The sequence below is a fragment of the Candoia aspera genome, chromosome 2 (assembly GCF_035149785.1).
Source record: "Candoia aspera isolate rCanAsp1 chromosome 2, rCanAsp1.hap2, whole genome shotgun sequence".
NCBI lineage: Eukaryota > Metazoa > Chordata > Lepidosauria > Squamata > Boidae > Candoia > Candoia aspera.
In genome coordinates, this window is record NC_086154.1 from 235,577,900 (window position 1) to 235,604,256 (window position 26,357).

The 26,357-nt window shown below is 39.8% G+C and overlaps 1 protein-coding gene across 3 annotated transcripts in view; it reads left to right on the plus strand.

Annotated features, from left to right (window-relative positions):
• CMYA5 (cardiomyopathy associated 5) overlaps window positions 1-26,357 on the plus strand; it is a 61,951-nt gene that overhangs the window by 16,118 nt on the left and 19,476 nt on the right. The window contains exons 4-9 of one of the 3 annotated variants that reach the window (XM_063295569.1): window positions 943-965; window positions 7,349-7,467; window positions 11,230-11,379; window positions 12,176-12,322; window positions 16,499-16,646; window positions 25,693-25,826. In XM_063295569.1, the coding sequence (XP_063151639.1) occupies window positions 943-965; window positions 7,349-7,467; window positions 11,230-11,379; window positions 12,176-12,322; window positions 16,499-16,646; window positions 25,693-25,826 (721 nt within the window). Of the gene's footprint in view, window positions 1-942; window positions 966-7,348; window positions 7,468-11,229; window positions 11,380-12,175; window positions 12,323-16,498; window positions 16,647-25,692; window positions 25,827-26,357 lie in introns of those variants that run through there. The other 2 variants (XR_010067349.1, XR_010067350.1) reach the window with 2 other exon arrangements.

Below are 26,357 nucleotides of genomic sequence, written 5' to 3' on the forward strand. Positions count from 1 at the left end.
AGACTCAGTGGGCTCTCCTCTAAAAAGTTCGGAACTGTTATGAATTTTCTTTCTCAGGAAGTCAAGCAAATTAATATTATGGATAAACCAAGAGCATTCTGTGACTCCTCTCAGTAAAGTAGTCTTTTTATGAGCTCTAACTAATACAGAATCACTTTCTGCCCTCCAGAAATGGTTGCAGCTCCTTCTAGCAATGGGGCAACCAGGCAGTGGGGTTAAGACCCAAAAGATCAGCAGTTGGATGATTAGGTTTGTGATGTTAGACCTGTGTTTCTCAACCTTGGCAACTTTAAGGTACGTGGACCTCAACTTCAGGTTTGCCACAGTTGAGAAACACTGTGTTAGATATTTAAGTTTCTTGCTCTAAATTGTTACCACTCACTGAAAGCACAAAGGCAACTTGGTCACAGGAACAGAAAAAATATTCCAAAAACTTAAGATGCATGTTTCCCAGACAAAGAAGAATCTGTTTTCTCCAACTTGGCATCTGCTTAGCTACAACTCCCAGAATTACAGCCACCATTGTAGTCCAATATAATTGGAGGTCATCAGGTTGGGAAGCATGATCTAGATCTATGTTCTTGTAATGTGTATAATTAAAAGTAAAATGAAATACATTAAGGTTGAAGGCTGAAGGATGTGTGGGTGGAATCTTCTATATTCTTAATATGGAATAAAGTAACTTAAGCTTGCCAAGGCTCAACTGTTGCTGGTAGTGATGATTCAGTTCAGATCCCTATATGAATTACCAGAATACTGTTTCTCCTTCAGTTTTGCATCTTTGGAGGTCAAGTACTGGTAGAAATATACAGAATTCCTAAAAAATTAGAAACCCTGCTCTAGTACAACATGTGGAGTATATCAGTAAACAAAATCTTGCATGTTTTATATTGAATATGTTGAAGAATATGAATCAAATAATCCCTTTCTTCCCTCTTTTAGTCATCTGAAGAAATAAATAAAAGGTATCTGAAATGTAGCTTTGATGCACTGTGGTGAGAATTAGGATGAGCATGTTTTAATACTTTAATCCTGTCAAGGTCTGTTGGAGGCATGTTGCCAGTATAAATATCTCATTTTAGAAATGTCTGGATGCAACAAAGAAAATGATATGCTTGGCAGTGAAGCTCAAGAATTGGAAATATTCTGCATGAATTTTATAATTCATCTTTTAAATACTAATAAATAAGGCACAATGCAATTCCATTTCTTTATCAATAGCATCTGCAGAGCATTTCAAAGCTGGTATTTGAGGTTATATAGAATCTATTTTAAAATTCGAGTTGCATTCTGCAAAATGTCAATATTCATGAGTATTCAGGTTTTGTTGACTTAATTTCCTTATTAGATGAAATGTTAATGAAAGTGATCCTGAATGCTAGTTTGGTAAAATAATTAAACTTAGAACAGTGAAAGCTCCATTCCCAATTAAGTTTGAATTTGTCCTGTTATTTCTGCTTCCTGTATCAGAATAATTAGGAATAAGTTATATATAGTATAAGGTAGTTTTTACAAGGACTCTCCCAGCAATTAATTTTAATCCAAGGATTAATTTATTTGCCTTTCCAGAAGATCTGGGAAACCATAGATTTTCTAGAAAATTGAAAGGTTATCTGAAAAGGCCAAAATTGTTCCCAAGGTAGTTGTGTATTCTTTGGATTTGTTGCTGCTTTTTAGCCAAGAAATCTTGCAGATTTTTGAAGTGCTAGAAAACCTAAAAACAAACAAACAAACCAGGTATGACAGTGGGATGAAGAAGGGGGAGTGAGAGAGAGAAAATATATTCCTCACGGACAGAAATCTAAAAGAATTGTGCCATGGATTCTGTTGGAAATGAATTTGGGTGTTCTGCTCACACTAGATTTCATAATTAATTATATTAGTATTCATCTTTCACCTATAAAAGGTTTCTGGGGGAAAAAAAGTAACCTACTGAATATTGCATGCAACCATCAGACAATGTGTTTTTAGAAAGAAGTACTAAAATAGTGAAATTTGCATTTGAAAAGACAGCATCAAGGAGATTTAAATGGCAAAGAACACTTAACACTGAGCATTTAAAATAAGGTCCTTGGCCAACTTACATTAAGAATGACATAAATTAGGGGAACACACTCTCTGTATGTTAGAAGATATTACCATTATTATTAAATTGCCTGTGATATTTTAAAAATATGTGGATGAATACAGAAATACTTTCAGATTAATATAGAGAAAGGGGCCAGACTTCGTAGTAATCTGCCCATCCCTAATAGACAGCAAGGATCCTTTTTCACTTCAGAGGTTTTATTACACATTCCCCAGCACTGAGGAAGGCTGTTGAGAAAATGGGGATCGGGAGCACTTTGCTGGCTTCTGTCTCAACACATCAGTTTGTTTCCCATTTTGTACTAAGCCATGGTAATGGTCTAGTTTTTTCATTTTTACATAATGTAGGAACATAAGGATTGTAATGTGTAAGTTTTACTTTGCACCTTAGCATTAATTGTGATTCATACTGCAATGGCTGGTTTGACAAGTTATGATTAAAACAAATTCTATCTTGGAGGAACATGTGTGAATTTAGCCAATATGGTAACAGCTACAAAGGAGTGGCTTCATATGCAGAGGTATAACCAACCGAATATACATATATATATAGAGAGAGAGAGACACAGCGCGCGCGTAGTGGTTAGAACATCACCCTTAGACATGGGAGGCCAGGATTTGAATCCCAGCTGGTATCTACCTTACCAGTAGGGATCCTTGGGCAAAGACCCCCTTATGCTTCACCTGCCTACCTCAAATATGAGAGTGACACAAACTAAGAGAGTCATGCCAGCTGGGACATCACCCGGATTAACAAGGTCTGAGATGCTGGGGAACCAGAACAATCTGACAATAAGTGGGCTACTGGAACAAACCATACATGGACAAGACAAGAGAACCTGGAATTGATGGGATGCTACAACAACAGTAGACCTAATGAGAGGGGATATATGAAATGTATGAGGGAACTATGGATGGACAGAAGACCTGTATCCACACTAACTGAGAAACAATTAATTACCCAGTGTTTCAACATAGTGAAGAGGAAGCTGCTCTCACAACTTGAGATAGACCAACTACACATTACATTCCGGACTCAAGAAGACCCAGAAGAACAACTGGAGGTGCAGTCAACACCTAAGTTGGAACGTCACTGCCACCCCTCCATTACAGAGCATAGCAGCTGATATGAGGCATAAGATCATGGATAAACTAGCTACAGTCAACCCTTGAGACTGATTACCAAGGCTCAGTGGAAAAGTACCATCAGATAGTATGCTAGAAGATGCCAATAGAGCCCTCGTGACAATCCCTACTATCACCACAACTCAAGCCAATGAACTGATATACACTAACAGCCACTGTAATCCTGGAGATGCTTGGCTACACAATCAAGAAGAACAGCAGTACATACCCACCCCCACTCCCCCACCCCTGGAAAATGAAGTTGGAGGCTAAGATCAAGGCAACTCAGGGAGAAGTTAGTCAGCTGGTGGAACTACAGAAGGATACAGAGATTAATGACTCAGCTACTGAAAAAATACAAGGGCCTGACTCCATCTGAAGCCCTAGAGTCTTCTATACAAAGGCTCAGCACTGGCTACCAGGCTAATGAGATACACTAGAGAAGCAGAGGCCAAGAAGATAAATGCCCTGTTCACCAAAGAACCATCCAAGGTATACTCCCAACTGAAGTGCAACAACACAGTAACAGCAGAGCCACCAATAGCAGAAACTGAACAATACTGGAAGAACATATAGGAGAAACATATAACATCAGTGAAAAGTGGCTGCAGAACCTGAGAGCAGACCACAGCAATCTCCAAGAACAGGAACCAGTCACCATCACAGTAATAGACATCCAAAAGTGGGTCAAGAACATGAAGAGCTGGACAGCACCTGGCCTGGACATGATCCACAATTACTGGCTAAAGAAACTAACAGCAGTGCATGAACGCCTAGCAGCACAGATGAACCAGCTGCTAGCATCAGGCTCCCACCCAGACTGGCTAACATAAAGAAGGACAGTGCTGATCATGGAAGACCCACACAAGGGAACAACACCATCCAACTACCAGCCAATACCCTACCTCCCCACGACATGGAAAGTCCTATCAGGCATCATAGCCACCAGGCTACAGGACCATATGGGCCAGTACATGAGCACAGCTCAGAAAGGCATTGGGAACAACACTGTTCAGAGAGGCCTCAGAGACAGTCCAACACATAGTGGCAGGATGTAAGATGCAGGCAGGAACAGCATACACTGAACTGCACAACCAAGTAGCTGTGTACAGGAACATCTGCACAGTGTATGGGCTAGACCCTCCCAAGTCCAGATGGGAGATTCCACAGAAAGTCGTGGAGAATGACAGGGCTAAGATACTGTAGAACTTTCATATCCAGATGGACAGGCTGGTACTGGCCAATCAATCAGACATCTTGGAAGTAGACAGGGACCAGAAGACAGCAGTGGTGATAGATGTAGTGGTGCCAAGTAACAGCAACATCAGGAAGAAGGAGTACGAGGAGCTGGAGAAGTACCAGGGTCTGAAGGAGGAACTAGAGAGGATGTAGAAAGTTAAGTCCAAAGTGGTCCCAGTGGTAGTAGGAGCACTCAGGGCTATGACTCCCAAGCTGGGAGAGTGGCTCCAACAGATCCCAGGAACAACATCAGAGCTCTCAGTCCAGAAGAGAGCAGTGCTAGGAACAGCTAAGATACTGTGCAGAACCTCAAACTCCCAGGCCTCTGGTAGAGGACCTGAAGTTGAGGAAGACACATACCACCCATAAGGGTGAGAAGGGAATTTTTTTTTTAATGCACTGATGTGTTCAGACTCAGAATCACCTTCCTTGATGTAAGGAAGACTCCTTACTGTATTGTGACTGATTTGAATTTTTTGAGATTAATTTAAATAGGAAATTAGAATGATGGAAATCACCTTTATTTCCAGTTAATATATGTGAGCCCAACAAAACTTAGCAGAGAGATTGTTAGAGGGCTATCTGCAGCTAGCCCCAATGATAAAACATGCCTAACCACGTCACCATGCAAGCTGCACCCTTTTGTACCTATATTGTGACACTGCATGCAAGTATGTATGAGGTAGAATTTGCATCATGATGCACATTTCATCACTTGTCCCCCCTTCCCTCCTATTTATGCCTACGACACTGCTTTTTTTGGAAATGTGCCCACTTGCCCAGAAAAAAAAGCACAAAAAAAGATCAAGTATCAGAGAGCATTTTGGGAGATCACAGTTCATAATGGGGAGCAACCCTTCCAGTTGGCCTTTCAGGAAATGGATGCTTGTAATTGACTACACTCATCATGGCAGCCACTGTGTGAGAATATGCATAGTATGCTCTCAAAATTCCATATACGCTCATCAGCCTAAAGTGGTTTGGGGACGCCTGCAATAAGCTATAATCTACCTTCAGTTATACATTCCACATTGATAAAAGTACCCAAATCAGTTGTGCGGAAGTCCTTCAGAACATCTTGAGGACCCAGTAGAGCTTAAGAGAACCGTATGTGCAGCACTGGGTTTGCCTCACAACCTATTGTCTGAAACAAAGGCCAAGTTGGCACTTGCATTCCAGTCTCTGTACAATGCCACCCGGTCTGGCAATTAATAGGATATGAATTGTCCCAGCTTTACTGTATTGTGAGTAAAGGCATGGCAGCAGAAAGGTATCTTTGGCGTGTGTGTGTGTGTGAAAGAACTTCACTGCAACTTCCCTCTTCAGCCTTTACTTAGCTGTATAAAATGCAAATTCTTTAGTGTTTATGGTTGACCTATTTCAAAAGTAATCCTTTGCTTTTAAATGATGACACACCACTATTTTGCATAAACAGGCCCTCTGATACTTGTCTGTTTTAGAGTTAAAATATTTTCTTTTTTTCTCTCTGTAAATAAGAGCTAATAGCAATTCTGTTTACTTTTGTTTCTACCTCCTTTTTTTGATGCTGTCAGCTGCTTTATATGGTAACCGTGGTGTCAGTCAACCTTCCTGCTTTCAGTTTTCATCCCTTCAGTCTCTGTACTTTTCATCATGTGTGTTTTGACCTTAACAACCTTGGGCTTCCGAACTGGGCAGTTAGGTCTGATCACTAGCCCTTCCCTTTCAAAGAGGGTTTTGAGAATATATCAGCTGTTTCTTCATTTCTGCCATTTGCCTGTGCCTTTTCTGCCTGCAGATGAGGTAGGTGAGTGGTGTAACTAAGGCCATAAATGCGGTGGAAAGAGGCAAAAGATGAAGGTAAAAAGTACAGCAAGGAGGAGATGAATGTTACATGTCCTCTTTTGCTACCTGAAAACGTCTAAGGCATTCTCTGGATGTGCTTGGACCTCAGCTCCCAGAATTCCCCAGATAATATAATATAGCTCTATTTGCATAACAAGTTAACTGTGGGTTACTTATATGTAGTTACTGAATTAACCAAGTTGGTTGGATTGAAACCATCCACCTTTTAGCCTAGTGTATTATAGGAACATAGAAACATTGTTGGGAACGAAGGAGAGAAGTGATTCCTGAAGGTACCCTAAATTTAATCTGACTCATTCTCTTCAAAAGCATATTCAAAATTGTTTTAGCTACACATGGTTGAAATATACTGTGTAAAGCCGAATCGTCATTTGTTAGACAAACCAGCAACTTCTGACAAGCTATGGTTTGCTGGGGGCCTCTAAACCAAGACCTTGAATGTTATTTTGGGCAAAATGAATATTTGAGCAAGTAAGGAATCCAATTATCTAAGCCATAATATGGCTTGTTTGTTTGTTTTTTGGTTTGGTGTGCTGTGTGAACTAAGCCATTTTTGTTGGTTAAAAATATGGTTTAAAAATCCTATCACACATATCATACCCAGCATGCTGGCTGGGGAATTTTGGGTGTTGAAGTCCACACACCTTAAAGTTGCTAAGGTTGAGAAACATTGTTCTAGAGGAAAAAAGAAATAAATCACAAGGAACAGAAGTCTTCTTTAAAAAAAAATCTAAACTGTGATCAGTATAAACCTACTTTGATGTTGCATGTGACACACATTAAAGCTCAGGGCCTCTTTGAGATCTCATCTCTCCTTTGCTGCTAGGCTGGTGATTTCTCTTCTTTCCTGCTCTGCCATGTGCTGTTCTTAGAGTGCCAGCACCATGTAATAAATGGAGTGCTATTTACTAGTGAACTAAATGGCTAATTAAGCTGTGTTTGGACTGATGACTCACCGCTTGCACAGGCCTGATCTAGGAAATTGCACGTCTTGTTAACTGGATATTCTTAGAATGCTTCTAAATAGGTGCATATATTTTCATTTGTATAGGTTACTTTCTGCTGTGGAAAAAATTGTGACTTTGGAAAAGATGCCTGCTGCTTTCTCACAGTTTGAACCTTGTGCAGGTAGCTTTACAAATAGTGACAGGACTTCACAACACATGCCTGGTAAGAAGCCCTTCAAACCATTCGATCAGAGTGTTGAGAATGTATCAAAGCCCAAAAAGGAACGTGTTTGGGAAAGGAAATTTGGAGTTGCAAGCTTGTGCATGTAATTAGTAATCAGCTGAGTTTGAAGCAAAGGCTGATTGTGCCTAAGTGTTTAGATTATGGTGGGGAAGAAAGCTGGAGAAGGAACAGCACGCTCTTTATTTATATTAAGAAGGGAAGTTGGATCACTCATTGTATCATGGACGCTGCAAAAACTCCATGTGAATAAAGATACATTATATGAAAAGACCAAATTCTCTTCTACTTCTTTTGGTGCTTCCAGAATCTTAAGGACATGAGGAGGAAGGCAATTTCAAGGTGGGGGAAGGTCACTGCCAGGGAGAAACAGGCTAAACCTTCCCCCTCTGATGGCTACTGCCTCTCTCTCAATAGAACCATTTCCATTTGATATTTTATTTAACAAAACTTAATTTTTACTACCCAAGACTTAAAAAGAAAAGAAAGCTTAATTGACATGCAAAGGACATTTTCAGAAAGCTGAGAACTATATGCGCAAGTAAGTGTATAGTGCAAGAATAGGAAACCAGTGGTCTTTCAGATGTTACTGGACTAGAACTCCCAATATCCCTGATCATTGGTCATGTTTCTTAGGGATGCTGACAGGTGGGACATCCACAAGGGGGTAAAAAATGTTGAGAGGGCAGCCGTGTCTGTACAATCAAAGCTCCACCACTTTTTAATGTGCATCATGACAGGGATAAAAAGGCAAGGCTTCAGCTGTAGGCCATGGCTGCCATCCTGATTTTTTTTTTTTAATTTTCTTGCCCCACCCAAGGGATGCCCCTCCTGAAAGTTCTAGTTTGGTACATCTTGAGAACCATCTATCGTTCCCCCCCGCACAGGTAATATATCTAGTGAAGGTATATGGTGTATACATCACTTTAAGTTAGAAATGTGGCTACAAAAAAAAAGGGGATTACAGTGACACCCAGTTTGGGTGATGGTCCCTTCAGTTGCTGGTGAGCATCCCAAATGTACTTGCCCCTTGAGACAAACAATGTTCCTCAAGTCTGGGCTCAGAGATAGTAATTCATGACTGAGTGAGATTCACTGCTGAGGAGGAATTAAACAGGGGGTTATCCTGTCCAGCATTTCAGCCATTACAGGTATTATAGTTCCTTTCTGATTCTGTTGATGTGGCTCCTCCATATATGAAGCTAGAAGCAATTGTCCCCTCTTTTAAAAACAACAAGAAATGCTTGTAGTGAATATTATAAGAGCTGTAGGACAATGCAAGGAAGAAAAAATTGAGCAGTTTCCACCTAAATATTACATGGAATGTTGTACAAAGGAAGTGAGTGCATATGCAACAGTATAGCTGCCTGGGTGTAGATTTTCACTGGTGTGTTCCTGCTTGAATGTAAAAGTCACCAGTGCTCCACAGACCTGAGGTGAAGATAAAAATAGATTTGCAATCCTGACATAGGATGCTCTGTTGTGATTCAGTCTGGTTGTGCTGGTGAGGGGAAAGCTATTGATTATTGACTAGAAACATGTGCTTACATGAAAAAGATTACTCAATACAGCCTCTAGCCAGTCTTGAACAATACACTTTTTTGGATCAATGGTGTTGTGTAACTCAGTCAACAGTGAGCAGGGCAGCATTAGTTTCAATCAATCCCAAATTTGTTTTGGATTACATGACATTTGTTTTGGATTACATGATTACATGGATTACATGACCAAAATTTGTTTTGGATTACATGACTGTTGTGCGAACATCAACCCATTGAAAAGTCTTTAAATTTCCGAAACCAACCTAATCAGTCCACCAAAAAACAAAACAAAAAGTTAGAGATAGTTGAAAAATCAAGGCTCTCCATTGTGGAAGTGGTATAGCAGGGGCTTTGCTATTGTACACATTTCTTTTGCTTTGCTGATGTGTAGATTTTTTAAAAAAAGCTCTTCAGTTCAAACGACAGTGGAATTGGCAACTAGATGCAACAACTAGAGATCTGTGACTTGCAGTTTACGGTTTTTAAAAGTTTAGCAGCAGAAAGGCTTGGACGGTAAAGGAATCTCATTGACCATAACAACATTAGATGGGGAGTACTGGTTTTAATTTTACTATTATACCTCCTGTTTCCAAATTATTTGCTTAGTAGACTTGGAGGGGCTTTCATTGGAGAAATGGCATTAGGACTAACCCTCTTTTCCCAGTCCTGGGACCTTGACTGGTTTACTTCCTTCCTGTAACTGCCATTAACAGGTAAACAGTGGGAGATCCAATCAGGAATGCTTTCTACCTTGTATCTAATTGTGTTCCCATTCTCTTGGCTCTTAGGAGTGACTCTGAAGTAATGGTTGCATTTCCACTAAATAAATATCCTAGTTCCTATTCAGCAATGGGAAGGAAGCATATTGTGAATGTCAGGGAGCTCTTTGCTTTAATCACAGGGAATCTGCTAGTGTCAGCGTTTGCTTTGTGCCAAAGAAATTCATGATTCTGTCAGAAAGTAACTGAAAAAGTGGGTGAGGAAAATCTTCATCCATCCAGTAGAAATCTACCAAGAAAGAGAAGAGATGTTGTATGAAGAAGTTTGATGTTGAGTTGTGACATTTTTAGACTACTCTTTGAAAAATTCCATTTCTCATATATTTAGCTTCCTTCAGAAACCCAGACTTTTACATGGTTAGCTGGAATGCTAGCAAGTTATACCGATTTAGTCACTTCCTCATGAATAGCTATCTCTCTGGGTGAGATAACTCTGTTTCCAAGACAAATTGCACATCTCTATTTGAATAGTATTTTTCTATCCAAGAATTCTTAGTATAATCGCTAAGCTATATTCCTACGTCTTTAGGAAATGCCATGGCAGGCAGGCAGTTTTATCGGCTATAAACCTGATTGTGTATTTCTAGCTTAAATATTTTCTGAAGGCCAAGCAAGAAATCACTGCACATATCCTTTTGTTCTTTTCCCCAAAGGCATTTTTACTACGTTACTGCACTGTGCAGCTTGATCTCTGGTGAAGATGTATAGAATTGGGTCCTTGATTTTATTCATTCTGGGCCGGCCAGTTTATTTGGCAGAGGGTGCAAAGGTCCCAGGCTGCAGGTGCTAGCGAAGGCAAGCTTTTCCCTCATTTAATCCTAGACTAATTCTCCTAAAGTAGTGTGTTGCTTCAGGTATCATAAAGAGCACTGCCCCAATGGAGAAATACACTTCAACTGTTTATCCAGCTGACTTCTAAATGTGGGATGAAAAGGAGGTGCTGTCTTTGCCTCAATCAGTCAAATGTCTGAGGCTAGTCCTGTGTTCATATAAACAAGTAAAAAGGAACAATATAGTGACCTTAATGAACAGCTCCAAAAAGCCTGCTGGTACAGATAGACAGACTGACCTTGGGAATGGAACTCATTCTTGAACTGGGGACCACCTGTATGTTCTACGCTCAATTCTAGAAAAATGGAAAAAGCAGGGAAGTGGAAGAAATGTGTTTGATTTAAATCTAATGTGAACTTACTTAATTTGCACTGCCCAGAATTATATTTGAGTTGGGAAGCAGAGTTTGAGGTTCAAGTCCCCCCCTTGACTATGGAGTAAAGAACGTGCTAAAATATATGTGAAATGTCATGTGGACTTTAAAAAAAGATGAAAAATGGGTCAGAATGAATGCAAGATTATAAAAACAGAATGAAAATATTACTTGATAGAACCATACATCCTTATAATAACTGATTACTTTTTTTTTTCAGTCCCATGTACTCCAAAATTACAGCCTCAGGATCCAAACTCAGCGACCAGCACATCGATTGCTGTGTATTGGACGGTGAATGAAGATGATCTCATTGATTTCTTCCAGGTTTATTGTATGGAGGAATACCCAGGAAGCAAAGAACAAAGTGGTGTGTGAGTGTTTCTGAGTGGGGAGGGGGGGAAAGGGAGAATTTACAGAAGCAAAATTAATAATAATAATAATAGTAATATCATTAAGTGTAATAAAACTATCTTGAATACTCTTATACATCGTGAGAGGAAATTATGTTATTTTACAACAGGGACTCAGCCTGTTGGTAATTTCGGGATGGGAGGAGTTCAGATTGTTGCTTAGCAGAATTTTTACTGCTACTAAATTCAGGGAGGGGTTGTTTTGTCATATAGCCTGCTATAGATAAGTTCAGTTAGTCTCTGTTACTATCTATCAGTAGTTGTTTATAGTAATTGCACTTTCCTGCTATCGTATGTACAGACTACAAAGGAAATACAATGAAAATAAATAAATTTAGCAAATATATGGTGGTTCAGGCAGAGATTATGTCAGAGCCATGGGATTCTTTGGTTCCCTTCCTACTAGTCCTTAGGGCTGGTGGGATCCTGACCTTGGAAAGCCCCCCAAAGGGGGCTTGCCATCAATTCCCACACTGATCTCAGTCCAGTGGAGAATTTAAATAAATCCAAATATAGGTGTCTAAATCATTTTCTTTGTGTTGTTTCCAATAGAAGGGGAACATTAGAAAAAATCAAGTGGATGGAGAGACACATTATAATATGACCCATGTTCATTTTTTCCCTTTCCAACTGCTATGTAGAGTTTTTCTGCCAATCTGCTGTTGTTTGGGTCAAATGTCTCACTTGCTGTTTTATGAAGCAAAAGGGCATTTTTCATGACTTCTTGTGTGTGTGTATGTTCACTTGTTGTAGGCTTCAGTGAAGAATATCGTGTCATTGTGAAAGAGAGTAACTGCATTTTGGAGGATTTGGAACCTGGTCATTGCTACAGTGTGTGGATCATGGCTATAAATTATGCAGGATGTAGTTTTCCCAGTGACAAATCCATATTTAGAACTGGTAAGCTGTTTGGTCTTCTAGAGACTTTTTCTCCTCGATGTTTGTAGTGTATCCAAAAGAAATACAGAGGACATATCATAAAATGACTAAAACCAGAGGCCTTCAGGAGGCCGTGTTCTGTATCTGCAATTGCATGGGTGTGATCTTTTATATAGATCAGTCTTCCTTAGTTTTACATATTACTCAGATGGGACTATCTCATCTGCTAGCATTTGTAACATGAAAGTCTCCTCTTCCTATCTCCTTATGTTAAACTGGTATAGTACTAAACATAGCCAGCCTTAAAGGTGATAATTAGAACTAGTGGAAGTGTTAAGATGCTACAGGTAACAGCTTATGCATTTTAATCGGTACCTGTTAACTCTGTTATTATTTTAGTTAACTACTGTGTAAAAAAAATTGCTATTTTTATATCCTTAAGAACAAAAAGAATAACATAGAGAAACAGAAAGAACAAAAAATATGTAAAATTACCTTAATCTGAGAAAGTGGGGTGTTCAAAAATATTCTGTGCACTTTACAGTATATTCATTTGCTTGTATTTTTATTTAGGATGAGATTTTTTTTGAAAAGACAAATACAGTATCTTGAACTTGGGTCAACAACAACTAACCTGTATTATGGTCATAAGAGCAGACTCAATAAAATTACAGACAAAGAGAAATATTTTATCATCTTAATGTATAACCAAATAAGTATCAATATATCCAAATTAGTCATCCTGTGATATAACAGTGACCAAATTTAGATCATAATCTACACAATTTCAGAATTCTCTTCCAAGGGCATACTTTGAAGAGTTAAGAAGACAATCCATTCATGTTTGTTGAGATATACTTTCTCTCTAACCATTCACTCAAAATTCTCCCTGATTGTTGACTTCTGGAGGAAGAAATGGAGGGCTGAAGATGGATCCACAAAAAGCAGAGATGACAACTGCAGTGGAATGAAGAGCCAGCAAGTAGACCAGCTCTTCGAAACCTCTCTGGGCAAGAGCCCACAAGTGCTCCCGACAGCTGCTTCTCATGAGGAGCCAGCAAGATAGTGGTCTCTGGTGGGTTTAGAGCTCTGGGAGACAAAGGAATAGTCTTCTGGCTCAAACCATGGTTGGTGCCTTTGAAAGGACACTAAGTTTGCATACTTCCTTTTTTAATCACTTACGGAAATTGCTTGTTAACTGCTTTTCAGCTACTAGAAACCTTTGGATTAACAAGTTTGACAGAACCTGTTGAGTTTCCTTCAATCCTTAGTGAAAGAACATTTTAACTACAAGTTTAAGAACTTAAAAAAATATTTTTTGGAATAAACAGCAAAGGAGTGATTAAAACTTTCATTTTTTTATAAAGTTACAAATGGACTAAGGGTCCAGATAAATTTGAAATAAGATTTTGGAATTAATTATAATCCTTCCCCTTGGAAAATGCTTTTGTTCTGAATTTTTTTAAAAAAGATGAGATTTTAAAAATTGGACACTAGAGGGAACTGAAGATTACAATTAAAGGAGAAGAAAACACAACTTACCATTAGAGAATGAAGCAAAATATTCTAACATAGGACATATTGAAGGATATTTTTGAGAAATGTACTCAGAAATTAATTTTAATAGTGTCAACAGGGACATCTGACTCTGTGGAGAGACTGTGTCTAAAAGATGCTATAGAAGAGGAACAAGTTTTACCTGACAAGATTGAGACTGGATCTAAAGTGGATTTAGAAATGACAGGCTACAAGAATGACATGGAAAAAGATGCTACACTGGAAATACAAAAGAAACTGGCTGATGTTTTAATAATTAAAAGGGATACACAAAAAATAAACCAAGCGAGTGACCTGGATAATTTTCCTATATTAGATTTACAAAAGAGGCTTGTTAAAATTTTGAAGAATCTCATGAGAAGGGACAAAGAAAAATGAAAAGAAATCAAGTTCTGTGACATTATTTGAATGGACTAATGATTAAGATTGTTAGAAGTAAAAGGAAGGAATATAAAGATGGTTTATTTGATCAAGGTTAAAATAGATATGTTGTTATCCCTGGTAACACTTAATGGACTTTTGCTGACAACAGGACTGAAATGACAATGCTTTATGGATTGGTTTATAGATAAGAGATGGGATATGGGAAGAAGAGATCATTTGTTATATTTCGAGAGGAGGTGACAAGTTACTAAAATTGTTTATATTTGTTGTGATGTTCTTTTTCTTTATTATATTTTTACTTTTCTTTCTCTCTCTTTTTTCCTTTTTTCTTCCTTTTCTGCACTTCCTACTTTCTTTTTATTCTTCTATCTTTTTTTTAGTTTGTATTAGTTTTTGCTGTTGTAATTATAATCTTTAATAAACTTACTATTAAAAAAAGTCTCCCTGATTGTTCACTCAGAATAGAAAAAGAATGAAAGCTGATAACTTCACTTTAATATACCTCACTACTATTTGATCACTGTTTCTTAAAACAGAATGGACATTAACCCAGCAAACAAGGGGAGGAGAGAAACATCATACAGGTAGTCCTCACTTAATGATTGCAGTTGGGACCAGAATTTCCATTGCCAAGCCATGCGGTTGTAAAGCGCAATGTCACATGACTGTGCCACTTAGTGTCCTGTTCAGACTATGAGACGGCCAGGCAGAATCACTCTTAAATTCTTTATTTACAAATAACTATTTATAACAATGAAAGTCCTTAGAATAGATTAGGCAGTGCAATTCAATCAAGTCCACCCAGGCAGTGGAGGGAAACAAGACAAGGCTGCAGAGTCAGAGATGGCAGGAGATCATGGCAACACAGCAAAGCAGAACTTGGCTAAACCCCTCAATGAAGTGGCAAGATTCAGTGTGGCTAGAACACGTGGCAAGGAGGAGGCTTGAGGCGAGGGTGTCGGGACACTTGACATGGAGACTAGGCAAGGCTCGACTGGAACATCAAGGCAAGGCTTGGATCTGGAGATGAGGCAGGACTTGGCTGGAACGGCAAGGCAAGGCATGAAACTGGAAGCAGAGCTGGACTTGACTGGAGCGATGAAATGAGGCTTGGAACTGGAAGCAAGGCTGGACTTGGCTGGAGCGACTAGACTAGGCTTGGAACTGGAAACAAGGCTGACGTGGCTGGAGCGACAAAATGAGGCTTGAAACTGGAAGCAAGGCTGGACTGGGCTGGAGCAGTGAGACGAGGCTTGGAGCTGGAAGCAAGGCTGTGCTCAGCTGGATCGACAAGACTAGACTCAATTGGAGCGATGTGTGAAGGAAGTGGGTCCTCAACGGCAGGAGGAGCTGGCTCTGATTCCGCGACGGCTACAGACGAGGCTTCTGACTCCGGTAAGGACTCTTCCTCAGAGGCTGTGAGCTCAAAGGATCAATTGTCTCCAGCAGCTTGCTCTTGGCGTGGTTGCCTTTTTATGCAATCCTTTTTGCACCATTTTCCTTCAGCAGCCAATCGGGCTGCTTTTTGTCTCGCACGCTTTTCTGTCCTTCACTTTCAAGCACTGATTGGAGGATTCCGACCTCCCTCCAGAGTTTGTCCAATCAGCATCTGCAATTTTTCCCATTCTGCTGTGTCACTCCTGGTTTCTATTTCCCCAATTCCCTCTGGATAAGTTTCATTTTCCCCTTCTGGCTCAAGATAGGTTTTGTTTTCAGAGTCAGAGTCAGACTCAAACCTCGCACTACTTGGCCACAGCAGTTCCAACAGTACCATTTGCCATCGTTAAGCAAATCCAGTGCTGTCATTAAGCACAATGTCACATGATCGCTGTTGACTTTGCTTGTCACAAGCTGGCAGTGAAGGTCACAAATGGTGATCAGTGACAATGGGATGCTGCAACTGTAAGTACAAGGGCAGGTTGTAAGCTCCACTCGTTCAGTGCCATTGTAAGTTTGAACTGTCACTGAACAAGTGATCATTAAGCGAAGACCACCTGTAACGAAAAGAAAAAGCAAACAGTGAAGTGTAGATGGCTAAGTTTTAATAGGTTGGGAGAAAAATGTCTAGATTTCATTTCTGAGGGACTATTACCATGAAGGAAAAGAAATGGAGGAAAACTATACTTTAACAAAATAATTACTTAAAACAATCTATTGTGGTTCCCCTGATACATCATAACCAGACTCCTGGTATGTACAAACTGTAGCAGTTGTAGTCCTTCTTGTGGTTCAGCAAATATGCCCCTGTATTCACAGCTCCTCCGACTCCTGAAATAAAATCAGAAGACTGCACCGTCTGCTGGGACACTGCCACCATTCGATGGAGCACCTGCAACCTAGAAGCAGCAGAATCTTTTACACTTGAGTACTGCAGACAATATTCCCCTGAAGGAGAAGGCCTCAGGTCAGTTTGTTGTGCTTTGAAGCACAGATAAAATGCAATGGGAACTAAAGACCTTTCCCCAGATTGTGATCATGTCAAAGCAAGAACATTTTCTTTTCTTGATTTTCCTACGGAAAATAAGAAATCCATTTTTGCTGAGTGGTTAACATTCTGCCAGATGCTAATCTTAATTACTATACTCCAGAAATCAGAAATACCTTTATTTTGTGCTAGTAATGAACAAAACTAGCTAGAAGCTAACCCCTTCCCTCCTCCCCCTAATTTGGATCCCATCCAAGTTATATGGAGAGGAATGAAAAGGACAGGGGCCCAAATTGATGGGATTAAGGCTCTTTTGTTGTTTTCTCATGTATTTTTTTAAAAAAAATCAGTGTTTCCCTCGTAAACCAAGATTCTTCAAATACTGGGAGTGTCCAATGGTATCTCATTTCCTGAGGACTGTCCTTCTGTTATGTGAGATACAATGAGTTGATGCTTTTCCTAGCTCTGCAACTTACTCCTTAGCCTTGCAAGTCCTTAGCTTTGTTTTTGTCCTCCAAGGATTAATCTGTCATGCCATTAAAATGATAAAAGACCAAATCATCTTATGTTTCCCCACCCCCTCCCACTCATTCTGAAAAAGCAAACCAAGATTCAGCTCAGGATGTTAATGACCCCAAAGACAGATTGTCCCCACTTCTTTTTGTAACTCTGCTCCAGAAAGGGCCTGATTGCAGTTGAAGACATTTATGTAGAAAAAGATAAAAAAGAGGTGGATTATTTCTAGCTACCAATAAACCACAGAGTTATATTCTTTCTGTTGTTTTTTTTCATTCTTATGCCTGCTGCATTCTTTCAAAAATTATTGTAGCCAATCATTTCATAAAAGCTAAAGGAAGCATCCTGAAAAACTGCCAGAATTTGTCATGCTTTGATAGTACAATGGAGCTATTCTCTGCCAGCAGTATTGAAAGTGTGTAGCTCTATTTTATAGAATTTTCTATGCAGATAATCTGTAACACTTCAAATGTTTTTAAAGATTAATTTTCTCATTTCTCCTCCAAGATAGGAATATCAGGATTTAACAGTTTGTGATAGTTTAAAATACATTAAATACTTGCAATCAGAAGAACTAAGTCAACCATTTATTCTTTTTGCCACCAGCAATCTCTTATGCTATATTATTTAATCTAGCCTTCCCCAGCCAACTTCCCCAAAGAAAGTTGATCTGATCTCACAGTTACTAGAGGGTTCTTAGCCTGTGACCCTGCAGATTTTGGAATACAGTTCTCATCATTCCTGATCACTGACCAAGCTGTACCCTCTTTTGCCCTCTTTCTTACTATGGTACGAGTTCTACTCCAGAAAGTAAGGGCTGATCTGCTTTTCAAAAATCTTGTTTTCTCCATTGTCCATTGATTTGATTATGTGCCATCAAGACAGTGTCGGCTCCTAGTGACCACACAGATTTTCTCCATGATGATGTGTCCCTAACCTGGTCCTTTAAGTGTTCTAATGGTGCCACTGTAACTGAGTCCATCCACCTTGCTGCTGGTCATCATCTTCTTTTTCTTTCCACCTTTCCCAGCCTTCTCTAGAGAGCTAGGTCTTTGCCTAATATAGGATAATTTGAGCCTGGTCATTTGTGCCTCGAGTAAGAACTCTGGGTTGATTTGTTTAATGATCTGTTCGTTTTCTTGGCTGTCCATGATATTCTCAGGAGCCTTCTCCAACACCAAAGTTCAAAAACATCAATACTCTTCCTATTCTGCTTTTTCAAAGTCCAACTTTTGCTTCCATTCAGTGTTACAGGGAAACCCATTTCCTGTACAAATCTGATCTTTGTAGGGTTGTAACCCTTGCAGATGGTGTCCATTCCATTATGAGGAAGAAAAGGAAAAGGCGATTTTAAGGTATTTTGCCACTTGAGACAACACATAAAATTGCACCTAGCCCCACCAACAACTGATATGTGTAGTACTCAAAACCTAGTTGCATTATTTTGGTCCATAAAACATTTCCCCTCTGCTCAATAGAATAAATAGCTAACAATTTATTGCTTTCTCATTACACCCCAAATCTGCTGCCCAAGGCAGTGGCTTCATGCTATCTGATGGACTGGTCAGCCCTGTCTTAAGGGTGTACAGTAATTGGGTTGAAGACTTAACCTGCTCCCTGCTGCTTTTGGTTATATCACCCATTAAGAATTAAGTCTGTCTCCTTGTGCATGACCCTACCCTAAATCAATTTTCTTGTCCAATAGAATCATATCATGCTATATCTTGTCATTGGCAGTGGCTAGCAATCTGATTCTGAACCCAGTTCACTGCCGATTTTAATAATTAAAGCCCTACACCATTTCACACTAATTACTTGAAGAAGAATCTCCTATGCTGTTCCTTCTCCTGGTGCCCCAGCAATGAGATGAGGTTGGTTGCTACAAAAAATGGTATTTTCATTACCCATCACCTTTGACGACCGACAGGAAGCTCTGGCGTGGGGTGGTCCATGAAGTCACGAAGAGTCGGAAGCGACTAAACGAATAAACAACAACAATCACCTTTTTAGCCCAGCTGAAGAGTTTTCTATTCTTCTGATCAATTTAAATAATTAAAGTCCCACTCTTTGTACGTGCACATGCCTTCAGCGCATGCATGAAAGGGGCAGGGCTTCAACCATGCCCTGTGATTGCCACTTTGACTTTTGTTTTATCTTTCTTCCAATTACCTGCTATCTCTTTCCTGATGGGTATTATGTGTACATGCCAACACCATCTTTGCCCCCTCCCTCATCCCATTTAGAGCAGTAATCCTTTTTTTTTTTTGGTCCCTCACTTGCTATAGTCAGCAGGTGCTGTACGTAAAGCTAGACTGGTGTGGTGTTATCCAGGTTCCACCCCTTCATGCTCCCTTCATGCTTCTGTGAAGGGAGGATCTTTTAGAGTGAGGTCAAGCAAGCTCTACCTCTTATGTGCTTTGGTGAGTGATGGGTATGATGTTACTTAGTCCCCTTAGGGTGTGTACCTGTGTGTGCTCCTTTAAATCATTTTGCCCCTTGAATCCAGATTAGACACTGAATGAAATCTTGCCTGTTTGTCTTTAAAACAAAACAAAAACTCCATGGTGGTTAACAGTCTGTGAAGTTGTTTGCTATATTGAAATGTGCCATTCAGTTATCCCTATGTCGAAGAGAGAGCTGCATTAAATTGCTTGCCACCATTCACAGAAAGCCCAGGTTTGTTTTCTGTGCTTGCTCCATATGTTGGCACTTCCTCAGAGATCTGGAACAGCAGATTTGTTATGTGAAAATATTGTGGATGTGTAGATGGTGTGTAGGAGGCTACTGATATCAAAGTGCCAAGCCCTGTGCATGTTACTAGTCTAATCTTAATTAAGACTATGCTGAATATTCAAGTGATTTCTGTCAGAAGGGAATTCAGACATTGTACCTTGGCATTTTTAAAATATCTGCTAATAAACCCTAGAAATTTCCTTTGGCTCTGATAAAATCCTAGTCAGAACAGAATGCAGTTCTGACACACTTGGAAGGTACCAAACTGGCAAAGAGTAACATAAGGTTTGGACAGACTTCTAATGAAAGTGTAGAGTACAGATACAGCACCTTTACTATGATCCTTCTTCTCACCCACCATGTGTTCTGTATCCTCTCTTCATTCACATGGTGGGTGATGCAGGTACTCCTCTTCAACATAAAAAAAGGCTAAATTCTCACTAGATTGTCAAACCTCATCCCTAGTTCTCATGCAACATTAAAATCTGATCGGATTCTCACCACCAATCCTCATGCAAGAATGCCAGAATCCTCAAGAGGTGATCTTGCAAGATTTCAGCCATTTTTTTTGAAGTTGAGGGTCTACCAATATATCTAGTTGTTGTTTATTCGTTTAGTCGCTTCCGACTCTTAATGGACCAGCCCATGCCAGAACTTCCTCTCGGTCGTCAACACCCTCAGCTCCCCCAGGGACGAGTCCATCACCTCTAGAATATCATCCATCCACCTTGCCCTTGGTCGGCCCCTCTTCCTTTTGCCCTCCACTCTCCCTAGCATCAGCATCTTCTCCAGGGTATCCTGTCTTCTCATTATGTGGCCAAAGTATTTCAGTTTTGCCTTTAATATCATTCCCTCAAGTGAGCAGTCTGGCTTTATTTCCTGGAGGATGGACTGGTTTGATCTTGCAGTCCAAGGCACTCTCAGAATATTCCTCCAACACCACAGTTCAAAAGCATCTATCTTCCTTCTCTCAGCCTTCCTTATGATCCAGCTCTCGCAGCCATATGTTACTACGGGGAACACCATTGCTTTAACTATGAGGACCTTTGTTGTCAGTGTAATGTCTCTGCTCTTAACTATTTTATCGAGATTTGTCATTGCTCTTCTCCCAAGGATTAAGCGTCTTCTGATTTCCTGACTGCAGTCAGCATCTGCAGTAATCTTCGCACCTAGAAATACGAAGTCTTTCACTGCTTCTACATTTTCTCCCTCTATTTGCCAGTTATCAATCAAGCTGGTTGCCATAATCTTGGTTTTTTTGAGGTTTAGCTGCAAGCCAGCTTTTGCACTTTCTTCTTTCACCTTCATCATAAGGCTCCTCAGTTCCTCTTCGCTTTCAGCCATCAAAGTGGTATCATCTGCATATCTGAGATTGTTAATGTTTCCTCCAGCAATTTTAACTCCAGCCTTGGATTCCTCAAGCCCAGCTTGTCGCATGATGTGTTCTGCATACAAGTTGAATAGGTAGGGTGAGAGTATACAGCCCTGCCGTACTCCTTTCCCAATCTTAAACCAGTCTGTTGTTCCGTGGTCTGTTCTTACTGTTGCTACTTGGTTGGTATACAGATTCTTCAGGAGGCATACAAGATGACTTGGTATCCCCATACCACTAAGAACTTGCCACAATTTGTTATGGTCCACACAGTCAAAGGCTTTAGAATAGTCAATAAAACAGAAATAGATGTTTTTCTGAAACTCCCTGGCTTTTTCCATTATCCAGCAGATATTGGCAATTTGGTCCCTAGTTCCTCTGCCTTTTCTAAACCCAGCTTGTACATCTGGCAATTCTCGCTCCATGAATTGCTGAAGTCTACCTTGCAGGATCTTGAGCATTACCTTACTGGCATGTGAAATGAGTGCCACTGTTCAATAGTTTGAACATTCTTTAGTGTTTCCCTTTTTTTGGTATGGGGATATAAATTGATTTTTTCCAATCTGACGGCCATTCTTGTGCTTTCCAAATTTGCTGGCATATAGCATGCATTACCTTGACAGCATCATCTTGCAAGATTTTGAACAGTTCAGCTGGGATGCCGGCGTCTCCTGCTGCCTTGTTATTAGTAATGCTTCTTAAGGCCCATTCAACCTCACTCTTCAGGATGTCTGGCTCTAGCTCACTGACCACACCGTCAAAGCTATCCCCGATATTGTTATCCTTCCTATACAGGTCTTCTATATATTCTTTCCACCTTTTCTTGATCTCTTCTTCTTCTGTTAGGTCCTTGCCATCTTTGTTTTTGATCATACCCATTTTTGCCTGGAATTTACCTGCGATGTTCCTAATTTTCTGGAAGAGGTCTCTTGTCCTTCCTGTTCTATTGTCTTTTTTCACTTCCGCACATTGCTTGTTTAAAAATAATTCCTTATCTCTTCTGGCTAACCTCTGGAATTTTGCATTTAATTGGGCATATCTCCCCCTATCACTGTTGCCCTTTGCTTTCCTTCTTTCTTGGGCTACTTCTAGTGTCTCAGCAGACAGGCATTTGCCTTCTTGGTTTTCTCTTTCTTTGGGATGTATTTTGTTGCCGCCTCCTGAACAATGTTGCGAACTTCTGTCCAGAGTTCTTCCAGGACCCTATCTACTAAATCCAGTCCCTTAAATCTATTCGTCACCTCCACTGCATATTCCTTAGGAATATTAGTGAGCTCATATCTAGCTGATCTGTGGGTCTTCCCTAATCTCTTTAGTCTGATCCTAAATTGTGCAAGAAGAAGTTCGTGATCTGAACTACAGTCAGCTCCAGGTCTTGTTTTTACCGACTGTATAGATGTCCGCCACCTTTGGCTGCAAAGGATGTAGTCAATCTGATTTCGGTGTTGTCCATCTGGTGAAGTCCATGTATAAAGCCGTCTCTTAGGTTGTTGGAAGAGAGTGTTTGTTATGCAGAGTGAGTTGTCTTGGCAAAATTCTATCAGCTTATATCCTGCTTCGTTTTGTTCTCCCAGGCCATGCTTACCTGTAATTCCAGGTGTCAATTGACTGCCCACCTTAGCATTCCAGTCTCCCGTGATGAAAATAACATCTCTTTTAGGCGTGTTGTCCAGTAGGTGCTGCAGATCCTCATAGAACTGCCCTACTTCAGCTTCTTCAGCATCTGTGGTTGGGGCGTATATTTGGATCACTGTGATGTTAGATGGCTTGCCCTGAATTCGAATTGAGATCATTCTATCATTTTTTGGATTGTATCCAAGCACTGCTTTAGCCACTTTACTATTAATTATGAAGGCTACTCCATTTCTTCTGTGGTCCTGTTGTCCACAGTAGTAGATCTAGTGGTCATTTGATGTGAAGTGGCCCATTCCAGTACATTTCAGTTCACTGACGCCCAGAATGTCTATCTTTAATCTTGACATCTTACCAATAACCACATCCAATTTGCCCTGGCTCATAGACCTTACATTCCAGGTTCCAATGGTGTGTTGATCCTTAGAACATCGGATTCGCCGTTCACCACCAGCACCGTTGGCCCCTAGCCGTCCTTTCGGCTTTGAGCTAGCTGCGTCATCACGTCTGGGGCTAGTTGAACTCATCCTCTGTTCCTCCCCAGTAGCATTTTGACCATCTTCCGACCTGGGGGTCTCATCTTCCGATGGTATACCGACATATCTCTGGTTGTACTGATCCATTTAGTTTTCACGGCAAGAATACTGGGGTGGGTTGCCATTACCTTCCCCAGGGATCGCATTTAGTCTGACCTCTCTGTCATGACCTTCCCGTCTTGGGTGGCCCTTCACGGTTTAGCTCATGGCATCATTGAGGTGCTCAAGCTCCAGCACCACAACAATGATCCTTTGCTGAAGAATATATCTAGAGGTGTTGCAAATAGTCTGGTGGCTCCCCCCAGTGGTAATGGTCTCCTTCTTGAACTTACTTTCTGTTCTACCAAGCTAAGTTAGAAAATAATGTATTTACTCTACAGTACTGACTTTATGATAAGAGTAGTCAAGCCTATTATGAAGAGCTTTAGCTCAATTCAAATCATAAAAGAATCTGGGAGTCTTTGAAATCCACTTTGGCTAAAACCCATTCTTTTTGAAACTAGTTTATATTTCAACATTTTTAAAAAACAGAGAAGATAATAAACAACATAGTTTGAGTAAATGCATTCTAGTTGCATAGCGACCAATCCTTCATAAGGCATGTAGGAGAAGTAACGGGATTTGGGGACTACTTACAAACAGTATGTAATGCTTCAAAAAAAAAAAAGCTAGGAAGAAAATAGCAGATGAAGCCCTCCAGATTCTTCAGGTTCTGCTGCTTTCTGGTGGAACACGGGTGTGGGGGAGGGAAACCAGAGCTTTCAAAATGGGGGTCAGACAATGATTTTTAACAGAGCTAAAGGGGGTGGAAGGAAGGTTGTATTAGCCATGGTGTGGACACTCATTTATTTTCTGTTACTGCTGCTTCTACTCCAATAGGATGCAGCAATACAGAAATTTATGCAATCTGTTTATCTAAAGTAAACGTCTATATATGCTTTAAAAAGCAATCCCTGTTTGATATGGTGCATTTTTAAATTACTAAGCTTGGGAAACTCTAACAAAAGAACAAGGATCAGTTTCAATACATGTCTGATAATACTAAACCATTGCTATAAACTGAAAAATAGTAACTCCAGAACAAGATATACATTTTAAAAAACTAAAAATAGATTTATTGAAAATACATATGGGAGAAAAAAATGAAAATGGACTAACTTGCATGAGAAGGTTCTTCTTTGTTTCTTTATTGATAGAGAATCAGTTCAAGCATTGATAAAGATCTATCCACAATCCCATGCTACAAACCAAGTGTAGATTTTGTCACTGTAATGCTGTATAATGGTTCCTTTATCTACTCCATGCTCAAGATCAAGCTCTGATCTTGATAAATTCCACACACTTCAGATATAGCCTAGAAGAGTATGTGCCTCTTGGACAAGGTTATTTATATTCTATTAGTTTCAGAATCTTGCAGCATGAGAAAGAAACATTAAAGGTTCTATTTTGGAATCTGATCTGAGGTTTATATAATCTAAAATGGGATTTGGAAGTGCTTCTGTTGTAACTAATAATTCATCTCATGCTTGTGCTGCATTCTTATATTAACATTAGCTCCTTTATCTTATGTTGGTAAAAGTATAAAGCAAGTTACATTTCAGCTTTAGCTTCAAAGGGTATAGCCTTGGCATCTTGCCAAATCCTACTCATTCTTGCCACTACTAGCCAGCTGATCAACATCATCAGCTGATTAATGAGACAGTCGTGAAATATCACAATAATGATCTTGCCTGATAGTAAACCTTTCTGGAATCGTTCTGAATATTGCATCGTGGAGATCCCACAAATTCCATCTAATACAGACTGCACAGTCATTTCACATAAAAATCCAGTCCCAAGTATTGCAGACTTTCTTTGTTTCAGTGATAGGGCCAGGCAGAATGCCGTGTGTGTGCCTGTGTGTGTGTGAGATACTGTAGAACTGTTTAATAATCGAGAATTATCTGTTGGGAATCATTTGGAGGGCAAGTATTTGGTCCCGATTTTGTTCTTCCTGTTTATGGAAGTACTCACCAATTCACTCCTCTAAGTTTTTGGTATGCTCAACCAGTACTGTAATATCAGCATCATATTTATATAAAAAAACCCCAGACTTCTGCCTCCTTTCTTATTTTTTCTATAGGAAAAAGGATCCAGCTTCTGTCATTTGTTGCTCTGTTTTGAAGGGTGGGGATAATTTTGAAGGGAAAAAATAAGATTCAGCATATGTTGACCATACATATTACTGCTTTTTCAGATCTCTAGCTGGAATTCGACAGCCTGAAACAAAGGTTCGCCTAGAACCAAACGTAAACTATTTCTTCTATGTGAGAGCAGTAAATACTTTTGGAACAAGTGAACAGAGCGAAGCTGCTCTGATTTCAACAAAAGGTAGATAAACCAGGGAAAACTTTAAAGTAGTAGAGCAAATGTACAAACATTAGTATGATTTCTTGCATACAGTATATTTTACGGGGTTTGGTTTCCAGAAAAAGCTCAGTATATTCAGATCCATTGGAGACACAACAGTCATATGATTGAAACTGATTAGAATGAAAGGAAGTGTAATTCAGATATTTCTGGGAAGATATCTGATGGAATAATGAAGCCATTTGCTCTAAAATTAGGCTTGCTGAACTTTGGAATTGTTATACCAGATCTGTCTCTCTCTCTCTCTCTCTCATTCATTCTCTCTTGTACATAGAGATACAAGCATGTAAAATTGGCTCATGGCAGCCACTACCCTTCACTTGATGGAATGTTTGAAGTTTGCATTTAGTAAGGATGTGTAGAAATACAAAGAAATAATAAAAAAGGCTGCTTCAAATGTTCTATTTACTAGCAAATTGATTCCTCAAAATGTAATGTTAGAATGCTTCTAACATTAGAAGTATGCTACCTTGAAGGAAGGTGTAGACTGTG